General features: G+C 44.0%; 1 protein-coding gene across 1 annotated transcript; it reads right to left on the bottom strand.

Annotated features, from left to right (window-relative positions):
• Positions 1–472: 472 nt before the first annotated feature.
• On the bottom strand, positions 473–13580 carry LOC114430305 (NACHT, LRR and PYD domains-containing protein 12-like; the record flags this gene model as incomplete). Its single annotated transcript, XM_028398609.1, has 10 exons — positions 13492–13580; positions 13265–13409; positions 13012–13127; positions 10885–10933; positions 9132–9342; positions 7104–8907; positions 6838–7011; positions 6564–6737; positions 5686–5732; positions 473–984 (listed from the first exon to the last, which is right to left on the bottom strand). Coding segments are annotated over exons 1-10 (3321 nt in total), but the record flags the coding sequence as incomplete, so codon positions are not given.
• Positions 13581–13926: the final 346 nt, after the last annotated feature.

The raw sequence follows: 13926 nt of genomic DNA, 5'->3' as shown, positions 1-13926 counted from the left end.
TATTAAAGTGGCACAGCCTGCTTTTCTGCCTACGCTCCGGTGTGTAATCACGGTCATTTACTTTTTCTGGGACCATGTAAGAGTGGATGTGTTGAGTTTTGGTCATTATTTACCCCAAGAATCCCTCTGAATGTGTGGTACCAGTATATATTTCATCAGCACACAGAGACAGGTGGAGGTCAGTGTTTGTTACAGGTGGAGCTCATTCTGCTGCTTCCACCAATCAGGAACTGGAGAAGACAAAAGCTGAACTCCATCTGTCCAGGATCATCCAGAACAAGAAGATCCATCAGTGCAGTTTTTGCAGGAGTTCAGTGGTTAGGAGCTCATTTCACTGCTTCTAAGACAAAAACATGTTCTGACCTGAAATCACAGTCAGTGATTCAAATGAAAGTGAAACATCATCAACATTTAAAGCACAAAGTTGAAGCTGCTGTCACTTCCACACACTCTGCTTCTAAACACAGCACAGACTCACTGAGGAACCAGAACCCAACCAGAACCCAGCATGTAGAGGCTGAGTGAATGTGGTGCTGAAGGTGTGGAGGTGGATCAGTGTGTCAGAGGAGACTCTGTAGAAGGACAGAGTGCCAGCAGGACAGTCCACATACACTGCTGCTCTGTGAGAGCCAGAGGAGGAGGAGATGGATGTTCCTCTGTTATTGTGACAGACATAGTAACCATCATCAGAGCAGATCAGACTCCAGGACTGATTGTTTCTTCCAAACCTGCAGTCAGCTCTGCTTCCTTTCCTTCTGATTCTTCTGTAACTCACTGATATATGAACCCATCCTCTCCACTCGACCTCCCAGTAACAGCGACCAGTCAGAACATTTCTACACAGCAGCTGATAGTAGCAGTCAAATCTGTCTGGATGATCAGGATATGGCTGCTCCTCCTCCACACGTGTCACCTTCCTGTTGTTGTCAGACAGTTTGAGCTTTGTGTTCACTGAGTTTGTGTCGACTTCAAGTTGACAGAAATCTGATGGAGAGAAAAAGACACAGCTGCAGTTTATCATCTGACACATCTGATGGCTTCATTCTGTCTTTACTGACTGATGTGTTGTTCATTCATACAAAGTTTATCATCAGACTTTTTGTCACTAATGTTTGAATGAACAAACACACAACTATCAGCTTTGTGTTCAAACACAAACTGGATATTTGCAGCAATGTGAGTAAAGACAGACGACACATTTAGAACATGAGAAGAACAGCAGCATCAACTATATCATTGTATAAAGAGCATCATCCAAAAGCTCCTTCATCAGAGTCTGGAGGAGGATCTGGACTGAAAGAACAGACTCAGACATCCTGATCTCCTCTGGAAGGACCTCCACAGCTTGGAGCCTCTGAGGACAAACTCTCTGTCCTCTTTGTTTGAAGTCTAGATTTGGATCCACCAGGAGAGCCACATCTGAGGGCCTCAGGGCCGTGAAGGTTCACGGTGTGTTCAAAGGTCAGAAATATAATGTGGCTTCAAAGCATTTAGTCCTTTAAAAGAAGAAATCAAATGTTGGAAGCAGCTGTAAAAGTCAGAGGCAGCCAGTGCAGGAAGAGAGTGTGGCATGAGAGATGTTTGAGGCATTGCTGTGATCACTGATTGTTTTTGCTTCATTAGCATAGGTGGGCGGGGCCTACATGTATTTAGGTGCCTGTCTTCCCCCCCTCTTCCTCTCTTCCCACTCTGTGCGCCTCATGTCCATTTCCTGTCTCCGGCTGCTGCAGGTGGGCTACATGTGGCTAAGTGCTGTCCATCTCCTTATTCTTTTGCTGTGGCTTTATAAAACACGCTGTTACACATTCCCTTGTCGCTCGTGCTGCCATTGGCCGTGGCCGTCCAAGCATCGTGCCCATAGTGTGGCTGCGTTGAACGCCACATGCCAGTTCTTCCTCTGCCACCACGCTGCCTGTTTGGTATGTAGCCTTTCCAGCAGTACTTCCAGCGTAATGCCATGTAAACCATTGGATTCAGCCACAGCTAACTGTATCTGACACATGATAAAAGGCTCTTTTTGTGGCAGGGATGGTGGCCCTGCATTGGCCAAACTAGGCCTGTGGCTGCACCTGCCCTGTGAGTCCACGTTGGGGTTGCGTTGCTGCTGTTTTGCCTTTAAGCTCAGAGCTAACCACTGCTTGGTCTATCATCCTAGTGCGGCTCACTGCTGGCCTTAGCTGCAGTTGGTGCCATCTGAGCAGTGTCCCCGTGCATCATCACCTTGTTTCAGCAAGTGTCTTATTTATTTATTAGTCGGCACTAATTTAGGGTATTTTAGCTGCCCTTTTAGTTGCTGGGGGCTCTCCCTATGTCACCATTGACTGCCTCATCCTTAGTGTAGCTTTAGGCTGTGTGTGTTTGTGCTTTTTCTGTTTATTGGTTTCTTATCTTCCTTTCTTTGGGTGGGATTGTTGCTGCATTATCTTTGGGGCTGATTCTGTTTTCTTTCTTCCTGTAGAAGCTGAGCCTGCAGTGGGTGGTCAGCATCGGTGGTGGGTCTTTCCAGTGTGCTGTTTCTCACCAGTGGGGTGGTTTTCAGGAGTGTGCTGTGTGTGTGTGAGCCTGAAGGTGTGTGCCTCACCCCGGGTGTCCTTCTGATCTCTGTCCCTTGCTGCTGCCTCCCCCCTCCCCCCCTTAAGCCTCAGCTTCTGATAGGGTGTCCACTGGGTCTTAGAAAGTCTTAAAAGTTGATCAATGAATTGTGGGAAAATGAAGGCCCTTAAAAAGTATTGAAAAGTCTTAATCAGCATTTCTCAAGGTGTTAAATGTTATTGTTATTCAAGCTCTGACTCCAAAAAGTACCCATGAATATTTATTTTCCTCCTTGCAGCTATTAAAACCATGTGATGGTGGCTCGTTGCCTCGGGGCCGAAGCGTTGCATCGATGGGCATAAATGCAGTAAAGTAAAGCTCAGGCACTGGTCCAAAACTTTGATCATGATGTCATAAGTAAAAGTAAAGTAAAAAGTACTTATATAAAGTAAAAAGTACATATATAATATAAAGACCTGCGGCTGTATTCACAAAGATTCTTAGAATCCACTCTTATCTTAGCCTAAAAACTCTTAGTAAGGACTCCTAGCTTTAAAGTGATTTAAGAACATTCTCAGAGTGACTCTGAGGAAGGAGCAGACTAAAGGTTTGATCTTAGTGAGGAGGCGGGTTTGACCCCATTGCTAAGTGTGACGCATTGTTTTATGAGATGTGATTGGTTGACAGAACAACATGAGAATACGTTCCTAATATATAGGCAGCATTGATTGGACAGTGACAGGGGCCGCATGCACAAAGACTATTTGTTTCCATTAGGAGTGAAATTCTAACAACATTCTTAGAATTTACTCTTACATTTAAGCCTAAATCCTAGTAAAGATAAAAGTGACTCACAGGCCTTAAAGAGGTCTTAAGGTGAGAAACTGTTAGGAGCAGAGAGGAGGGCTTCTAAGAGCTTAAGAGTTCCTCAAACAGGGAGGACAGAGGAGAAACCTCCAGACTATGAATGAGTGAGCTACAGGCGCATCATGACTTTTGTAGTTCTTTGTTTAATAATATTATATAACATCAGTGATATTCTTACATAGAAAACATAACATTGACCTATATGCTTAATGCAGATCGCTCAAGGACTTTAAACGGTCTCTGGCACTTGGGACAGCTGTTTAGGGGGTGGCGACCTCCTGAAAATAATCCATTAGGCTTTAAGGGAATATGTCGTTATGCTTCATGTAAACTTTGTTCAAAATACGTGCATACAGCCATCACCTGTACGAGCAGATCCCCGTGTATGTGCAGCGATCTCCCCTCATCTTACAGTGCAGGTGTTCCAGCGCTTTTACTCACAAACCTGTCAAAGTGCGCAAAAGGAAGCGTTGATGTGCTGCACTCTGTCCTCTCACCCCGTGTCTCGTAGAACTGTGTGTCGTAGGACTGTGCTCAGACTGAGCTCTGCTGCTCGATCCAGTTCAGTGTCTGCGTTTTTCCACCTGTTTCCATGTTGTTTGCAGGTAAATCTGCTCCAGCCAGTGCCTCCATGTAACAGACAGCAATCACAGAAAGTTGGTGACAGCTGAGACCAGTCGTCCTGCATTAATATCCTACAGGCTGAATTCCATCCAAACAGTTTGTGTTTAAGATCACATCATCATCTGAGACTACAGCCTTCATGTCACCATCCATTCTATACTGTTTATATTATTAGAAACGCAATCTCATGTTTTTATTCTGTCAACCCACCACGTCTCCTAAACAATGCTTCATGCTTAGCAATGGGGTCAAACACACCAACTCACTAAGATGAAACTTTCAGTCTGCTCCGTCCGAGACTTTAAAGATAAGAGTCCTTACTAAGATTTGTAGTCTTTATGTTCAACCACAAACGTTATTCCTGCTCCTTCTAATCTATATCGTTTGATGTGTTCAGCGTCATTCAGCTTGGAAAACGTTTCTCTCTGTCGCTCCGTCATGCTCTCCCTGTTCAAGGAAAGATGAAACCTCTTAAAAGTCCTAGTCTCCACTTTTAACAGTTTTTTACCTGTAGACCTCTTTTATCTTTACTAGGATTTAGTCTTAATTTTAAGGGGAAATTCTTAGAAAACATCATAATTCTAAGAATTTTCTTAGAATTTCACCACTAAGGGAAACTCCTAGCGCTAAGAATCTTTGTGAATACGGCCCCAGGTATTTGTATGAGCAAACTCATTCTACTGGCCTGTAATGTATGGAGTTGAGGCAGGGGAAAGTCCAGGCAGGGTTCTAGTAAAAAAGTTTGTCTTATCACTCAGAACTGACTGAGAGAATTAGGACTTAACTGAATCAATTCAAAATGCTTCTTGTAGCTTTAAAACTCATTAGATAAGCATACAGTTGTATATTTAACCTGTAGAAACCCAGACGACTGACTCGCCAACCCTTATGACACCGGCGCCAAGATGCCACCACAAATTGCCAACTGGTCTGTGGGAAACACTGGACCTTACAGACTTTTTAACGCTGTCTGTTCAGAGCTGTCAGTCAAAGCTTGTTTATCAAGAATGCTCAGCTGTCCCACCTAACAAATATTACACTGTGTATATATGGGATATATACATGCTGCTCACAGCTCACTGTCTCAGTGCCTTCACTCTTCAGTGCATCAGTCCAGTCTGACCCTTTGGATGAGATTCTTTGTGTCTGAGTCCTGCCTGCTTTTTGACTGTGGAGCTGTTTATTCCTGTGTTTGGACCTTTTCAAACCTTTTGGTCTCTTATTGGATTTTGTCTTTTGTCTGCTTTGGTTGTTGCAGGGGACAGTTCACCTCTGGGTCTCCCAAATGGAATGGACAGTGGGTCTATGGGGGATGTGTCACTCTCTCCTGATAGTGTGCATCATTGTGTGTTTGTGTATAGAAGCGTGAATGATCAAAGGAGTGAGAGCTCTTACCATTAATACAAGATCTTTAAACAACACACAAGTTTTTGGGCCATGTCCACAAACCACACAGACCGCTGAGTGCTGCGATTCAGTACAATTGGAACATTGTAGTGTTCAAGCCTTGTATGCCTTAAATAGATAATGAGGGATGTCTTTTATTATTTGGCCATTTACTATCATCCATGTAGCAGCCTTTCTCCTGCTGAACAGCTCTGATGGACTGATAGAACACTGACTCATGCACAATAACATGAGGAAAGACTGAGTCAAACTTACACTTCCTCGGCCCAGGTTTTAACCTCTGCTCTCCACCATGCTCCACCCTGCAGGAAGAAACACAGTCAGAATGATTTTCTAACCAACATGAGTCCAAACTGCTGATCAACATGAAGCAGAGTTCCTCAGTTTGTCAGAGACACACAAACAGACTGAAACTCATCTGTGTCGACTCCAGAAGAGTCTCTCCTGATCTGCTCTGTGTTTATTCATGTCCTCCATTCTGTGAAATATTGCTCTCTGTCAGTGCTTTACTGTAAAATCCTCTTCATGCAGCAACAGTGTAGGTTTGATCTCAGCATTGTGCATTTATCCAAAGCAGCAAACAAGCCACACTGTCTCTGACTGTTTGTTCCTTTCACTCTATATGCAAACACAGGCCTGGTTCACATGTGTCATGGATGGAAGAGTTTCTGACACACTTCAAATAAATACATTCACTCATGTCTGTGTGTAGTTTTTACAGTGATAATATTGTAGTGTCTCCCTGCTCTCTGTCTCTGACTGAAGGAACTCCTCCTTCTACCATTGTGTTGTTGTCTCCTCTGAAGCTTCACATATGGATTGTTTCAGGAACATTTGTTTGTGGAAATAATTCAGTGGTTCTTACAGCTGAGGACATTAATAAGTAGGGCATCATTTTGTATTTGATCTGCACTAAGTGTGACTGAAAATCAGTCTGTATGTATTTTGATATGAAGAACGTGTATAAAGAAAAGTGAGGTTAACATGATGGACACTTAATGATGGAGGAAGATGAACATCAGGGATCAGTGATTATTTCTTCTCTGCAGTTTCAATCCATCCATTAACAGCTGTGGATATATGACCTAAACTGACAGACTGAGGAGGACTCATGCTCTGTGGTCTCTGTGTACCTGAGAGTCTTCAGACTACAATCTGGACTGTTGAGTAAAGCACACAGCAGCTCCACTCCTGAGTCTCCTGGATGATTGTAGCTCAGGTCCAGCTCTCTCAGATAGGAGGGGTTGGAGGTCAGAGCCGAGGCCAGAGGAGCACAGCCCTCCTGTGTGATCAGACAACCTGACAGACTGGAGGTACAAAACATGTCATGAACTCAAGAAGAAAGAAGGAAAATCCAACAGATCTTGTAAATAAATTTAACTGATGATCAAAAAGCTGGATCCTGACCTGAGAGTCTCCAGTCTGCATTCTGGAGTCTCCAGTCCACGAGACAGCTGCTTCACTCCTGAATCCTGCAGGTCATTGTTACTCAGATCCAGCTCTCTCAGACTAGAGGACTGGGAGCTGAGAACTGAGGACAGAGCTTCACAGCTTCTCTCTGAGAGGTTACAGCTGCTCAGTCTGAGAAAAAAATAATAATGAACAATGAAGTCAATGTTTTATTGTTCATATAAAAATCAACCATGTTTGAAATGGTTCATAAATCCACCTACAGAACTTTGTTGGAGGCTTTGACCACTGGCAGCAGCCTCAGAAGAGCCTCCTCTGAAGCAGAGTATTTCTTCAGGTCAAACACCTCCAGATCTTCTTGTGATGACAGTAAGATGAAGACCAGAGCTGACCACTGAGCAGGAGACAGTTCATCTGTGGAGAGACGTCCTGATCTCAGGGCACGTTGGATCTCCTCCACTAGAGAACGATCATTCAGTTCATTCAGACAGTGGAACAGATTGATGCTTCTCTCTGCAGACACATTCTCACTGATCTTCTCCTTGATGTACTGGACTGTTTCCCGATTGGTCTGTGAGCTACTTCCTGTCTGTGTCAGCAGGCCCCATAGAAGAGTCTGATTGGTCTCCAGTGAAAGACCCAGGAGGAAGCGGAGACACAAGTCCAGGTGTCCATTTGGACTCTGTAAGGACTTGTCCACAGCACTCTGGTGGAGATGTTTTAGTTCAGGTTTGTTTCTAAAGACTTTAAACCACAGAGATGTTCTTTGTTGTTGTTCCAGCAGGTTGACAGCAGAGCTGATGAAGGTCAGATGGACATGAAGAGCAGCCAGAAACTCCTGAACACTCAGATGGATGAAGCAGAACACCTTGTCCTGGTACAGGCCTCTCTCCTCTTTAAAGATCTGTGTGAACAATCCTGAGTACACTGAGGCTGCTCTGATATCAATGCCACACTCTGTCAGGTCTGACTCATAGAAGATCAGGTTTCCTTTCTGCAGCTGATCAAAAGCCAGTTTTCCCAGAGACTGGATCATCTCCCTGTTGTTTTTGTTCCAGGGTGAATCTGTCTCAGCTTCTCCATCATACTTATCCTTCTTCATTTTGGTCTGAACCACCAGGAAGTGGATGTACATCTCAGTCAGGGTCTTGGGCAGCTCTCCTCCCTCTCTGGTCTCCAACATGTCCTCCAGAACTGTAGCAGTGATCCAGCAGAAGACTGGGATGTGGCACATGATGTGGAGGCTTCGTGATGTCTTGATGTGGGAGATGATCCTGCTGGCCTGCTCCTCCTCTCTGAACCTCTTCCTGAAGTACTCCTCCTTCTGTGGGTCAGTGAACCCTCTGACCTCTGTCACCATGTCCACACAGTCAGGAGGGATCTGATTGGCTGCTGCAGGTCGTGTGGTTATCCAGAGGCGAGCAGAGGGAAGCAGCTTCCCCCTGATGAGGTTTGTCAGCAGCACATCCACTGAGGTGGACTCTGTGACATCAGTAAGGGTCTCATTGTTGTGGAAGTCCAGAGGAAGTTGACACTCATCCAGACCATCAAAGATGAAGACCACCTGGAGGTGCTGAAAGCTGCAGATTCCTGCCTCTTTGGTTTCAGTGAAGAAGTGATGAACAAGTTCCACCAAGCTGAACTTTCTCTCTCTCAGCACATTCAGCTCTCTGAAAGTGAATGGAAATGTGAACTGGATGTCCTGGTTGGCTTTGTCTTCAGCCCAGTCCAGAGTGAACTTCTGTGTTAGGACTGTTTTCCCGATGCCAGCCACTCCCTTTGTCATCACTGTTCTGATTGGTTCCTGTCTTCCAGGTGAGCCTTTAAAGATGCCTTCTGGTCTGATGCTTGTTTCTGGTCTGTGTGCTTTCCTGGATGCTGCTTCAATCTGTCTGACCTCATGTTCCTCATTGACCTCTGCAGTCCCTCCCTCTGTGATGTAGAGCTCTGTGTAAATCTGGTTCAGAAGGGTCGGCTCTCCTGCTTTAGCGATCCCCTCAAACACACACTGGAACTTCTTCCTCAGGTTAGACTTGAGTTTACGTCCACACTCAGCAGCACGAGTTCCTAAACAAACAATAAATGTCATTAATAAATGAGCGCTACAATAAATGTGTCAAATAAATATTTTCTGTCTCCATGAAATCTGTTCATCAGTTGTAGACAAACAGTTTGTGTTTTCAGTCAGAAGAATTCACAGATGTCTGCATCATATTAACAGCAGAGTGTGTAAATGTAAACTGTAAACATTTCCTCTTTCCATCATGTTAAAGCTCTTCAAATCCTCTTACTGCTCTGCAGATGCTCAGCCAGCTCCTCCTGCTTCATCCTCCTCAGGAAGTGCACTGTGATCTGCACTAATGACTCTCTGCTGCTCCTCTGCTCTTCATCCTCCTCATCCTCCCTCTGACTCTCTGAGCATTCTGGGTAATCTGGACTCAGGAGCTTCTGGATCTTCTTCAGCTCATCCTTCACGAACCTGAAAATGTTCTCCTCCAGCAGCTGGATCAGAACAACAGAGTATAAACTCTCAGACTTTTAGGAGCAGAATAACAGTTTAGTGTTTCATGATATTACAGCTTATGTTCATACATTTATTACTTGAATCTACAACATTTGATATGAAGTGTTGTGTATGCACAGCTGCTGTAGTTATAAGTTTTGCTACCACAGTTCTGTCTCTGAGCTCTTCAGGCAGCTCCTCTGACCTCATGATCCTCATGTGCTCTAACATGCACTGTGAGCTGTAAGGTCTTATACAGACAGGTGTGTGTCTTTCCTCATCAAGTCCAATCAGTATCATCAAACACAGCTGGACTCAGATGAAGGTGTAGAACCATCTGAAGGATGATCAGAAGAAATGGACGCATCTGAGTTCAATATATGAGTCACAGCAAAGGCTCTGATACTTAGGACTAGGGATGCACCGAAATGAAAATTCTTGGCGGAAACCGAAAACCGAAACACTGGAAAAAACTTGTTATGCCAGTTATTAGTACCATTGCATTTATGGCTATAACTGTGTACTAACCTCACTACAATCAAGGCATTGCAAATGCACAACTGAATATTTATGTTTCAAAGAATAAATCATTTACAAAATTATGAAAATATTTATTCAGCACATTCAAACAATGCACAATATAAAATAAATAACTTAGCTTGACCCCACTCATGTGTACATTTTATTTAAATAGGGCCAGTGCATAAATAAACATTTGGTCAAATTAAAAAAAATGTCCAGCAGAAAAATAAATCTGAGGTCACATATACAGTGAATCAGAACAGAATAGCCTGTCTATGATTTATGAGGCGCTCTACTGCAGGATCTGACTGAACACATCAGACAGCGAGGGGGCGCTGTGCGCTTCCCCGTCTCCAAGAGGTTCTACGCCTGGATCATTTCTCGTGTGCACTGCTTTATTCCCACATCCAAGTATGATCTTTATAATGCAGATCAATACCGTCATGAGGAAGTGCAGAGGATCTGACCAGTGAAAAGTGTGCTGATGGACTACGAGTCTACTTTTTAACGTTTTCACTCCGCGGTCCGTCTCCACCGCTTTAGTGCTGCTTAAAAGAATAACGTCAGTTGCAGCTGCATCAGAGGAGCGGATCTCTGTAGTTATCTGCTCACATGGAGCAAGAAAAGACACCTCAGACATGCTGGAGCGTCCAGACAAACCCATGTTTCGGCCGAGTTGTTTCGGTGAAAAAAGTGTTTCAGCTGAAAACCGAAGATGCACTTTTGGGCCATTTTCAGTGGCCGAAAATCCGGTGCATCCCTACTTAGGACCATGTCATATTTCACTTTTTCTTTTTGAATACAAAAATGCAAAAATGAGGAAAAATGAACTTCAATGATTTTAGCAAATGGCTGCAATATAACAAAGTGAAACATTTAACGGGGTCTGAATACTTTCTGTACCCTCTGTGTGTATATATATATATTAAATCGAGGCAACTGGACTCAAGGACTGTTTTTGAAGACGCCACTCCCCCGAGTGGCTTCCTCAGTTCTGCTGTCCAGCTGTTTTTACTCACCATAAATATGGCGTCCTGAGCAGGAGTCTGAACACTGGGTTGCTGCAGTCTGTGACAGAAACATCAGCATTTAACAACACAATCACTTCACTAAGTGTTTTGATGTGTTTTCACTTTAAACAGATACACAACAGTCAACAGACTGGTGACAAACAAGCATTGTTGTATTAAAAAATGAAAACTATCCCACCTCCACACATCCAGCTCATGTTGAACCTGTTGCTGCTGCTTTAATGACTGAAGCACAGCTTTAAGAGTTCCATTCCACTTCCACTGTCATCATATGTTTACATTGATTTAGACCAGGGTTCAATTAAAGTCACTGAGGTCCAGCTGTTCACATTTCCTCCAAGTCAAAGGTCTGAACTGATGTCTAGCTTGTGTCTTATTAGCTTACCCTATGTCCACATGTTCATATGTTTCAGTAATATCTATTGTCAGTTTTCAATGCAGGTTTACCAGTTTACCTGGGGCACAGCTAGCTCTGTTACCATGAATAAAAGTAGTCCCAGGCAAATACATTGAATGCCTTTATTTCAGATGAAAAAAACTGAAACCTCAGACTGAAATAAATAAAAAGTGCAAACAAAGCAGAATAACCCTTGTTCCTCTTGAACTACAGAGGTCCAGTCTAAACAGCTGAAGGCCTCACACTAAGAGCTGGACATTATCAGCAACATCTGCAGACTCATCAATGGCCAAACTGTCAGGGTCCCAGCGTGAGCCAGGGCGGTTGCTTTGTATTTTGTTTGAATGTTTGCCTTTAGTTCCGGCCTTATTTTGAAATCACTGACTCCCCTCTCATTTCAGGTGTCTTGACTGCCCCCTCCTCGTGTTCTCCCTCCTTGTCCTGGTGATCACCTACTCCTCCCTAATGTGCCTCACCTGTGTCCCTTTGTCTGCCCTGATCCCTGTGTATATAGTCTACGTCTTCCCCTCACTTGGTGCCAGTTCGTCTCGTCTGCTACCTGACTTCCAGCCGTCCTGTTCTCAAGTAGCCTGAGTATTTTTCTGAGCCTAGTATTTTTGTATTTTGTCTGCCTGGTGTGATTTTGAGACCTTTTGGGTTTGTCCTTTTGAGAACCGTGGTGACTCAACCCTGTGTGTTTTTTTTCCCTCCTGCCGGCTTGTGCCGCGCTTATGTTTTGCCCTGAGATCTGGTACTTTTGAACTGTGTTCCCTGAGTTTTTGGGCACAATAAACTACTTTAATTTAACCTCTGCCTGTCTCCCGTCTTGCGCTTGAGTCCGTCTGCAACCTCCCTGACACAAACAGGCCTGGTGCACTCTGAATAGCTGCTTTAAGCTGTGCCAGCATCTGCTGATATTTCTGATTTATGGCCGATGTTGAAGCTGACTGTAGGATTTTCCAGTAGAAAACTTTATTTCCTGATATGGGTGTGGGAAGTTTAAGATACTGTGTTTGACTGTAATAGATGTTCATGACTATGATGTATGCATGAATGATGCAACTGCGGAGTATGCGCAGTTGTAGTGTAGCCATAGCAACGCTTGTTGCTTTGAAGTGCAGCTATAGCAACAATTTGTTTATTATTTCTGATTGACCATCGGAACCCGCACAACACGTTGGTTTACAACCTGAACGTTGCTAAAAGTTTCTGATGGTTCTAAGACTTACTAATGGTTCTAAGAGTCACTAAATGTTCAGCTGGAAGTTAGTCCAGCTCACAGTTTATGTAGTATGTGTGCGTGTGAAATAAAGAGTGTGGAAACTACGAGTTGTATCCGCCGTGCTTGTTCCGACAACCCATCCAGAGGGGAGACTAACAATAACAATAATGCTAATGCTGCTGTCTGTAACAAGATGGCTGCAACAGCTCTGCTCTGAAGAAACTCCTTCATCTGTTTATTAGGAATGGAAATAAATACACCCATGAAATACATTAGCATTAAATATATACATTCTTATTGATTGATTGATTACTGAAATGGCTTTCTGTACTTTAGTGTGAATGGGTTCTCTGTGAGGCAGATTTTATTGATGCAGAAATAAAGAAGATTTTAAAGGGTTCATAAACTTGTATGAGGGACAGGCAGCCCCACATACAACCCCAAGAGTCCAGCAGAGCTCATCACAGCATGGAGACACTTCCAGAGTGATTCTTACCTTTGATCATCAGATGGCTGATCAGCTTTGAAACTAATGATCCTACCCATCAACCAATCACTTTTCATGGACACACAGCTGGGTCCAGGTCCAGCAGAGTCTGCTCTCACATCCTGGATCCTGATAGAATCACAAACACTGACTCTGAGCTTCTTCTGGAAAAATGATGCTGAACATCACGTTACACTTTAAATGGTTTAATAATGATGGAAACAAACTGCAGCTGTGACATTAACTCTGACCTTTGACCCACAGATGGATCAACATCTTTGAACTCAATGGGATGACCCTTTGACTGATCACTCTTCATGGACACACAGCTGGCAGGTCCAGGTCCAGGTCCAGGCCCAGGTCCAGGTCCAGGTCCAGCAGAGTGTGCAGTGTGCTGCTGCTTTGGTCTTGAACACACAGATGTGTGAATAATGTGTGTGAGCTCTGACATGGAGAAGAGTCATGGACAGTTAGAGACGGTCCTCTTACCTCTTAGCTTTGGTCCGGCTCTCATGGTCCCCACACAGAGGTCTTTTAGAGGGAGGGACTCCCTCCTCTCTGTCCTCACACTGACTCATAGCAGAGCTCACACCTTCACACAAACACAGCAACATGACACAGAAACACACAGTCAGCATGTTGTTATTGATCCTTCATGTAGATGCTAACAGGCTAATCATGCTGTTAGCTTAGCATCAGAGCCTCAGACCAGGTTTGGTTCTCAGGCTTTTATTTTGGTGAGTCTGTAAACACACCAACATCTCTGATGCTGTTATTATTGATGTCACATGCTGTAAGTGGAACAGTGCACACACACATTCAGTGTTTGCTTCAGAATTCTGTCACTTCTCTCCATGTGTGAACATGTGAATAAATGAACATGTGTTCATGTGTGTTTCTGTCACAGTGTGAACAGACTGAGTG

The sequence above is a fragment of the Parambassis ranga genome, unplaced genomic scaffold (genome assembly GCF_900634625.1).
Source record: "Parambassis ranga unplaced genomic scaffold, fParRan2.1 scaffold_22_arrow_ctg1, whole genome shotgun sequence".
Taxonomy (NCBI): domain Eukaryota; kingdom Metazoa; phylum Chordata; class Actinopteri; family Ambassidae; genus Parambassis; species Parambassis ranga.
This window is presented reverse-complemented; position numbering and strand designations above follow the sequence as displayed.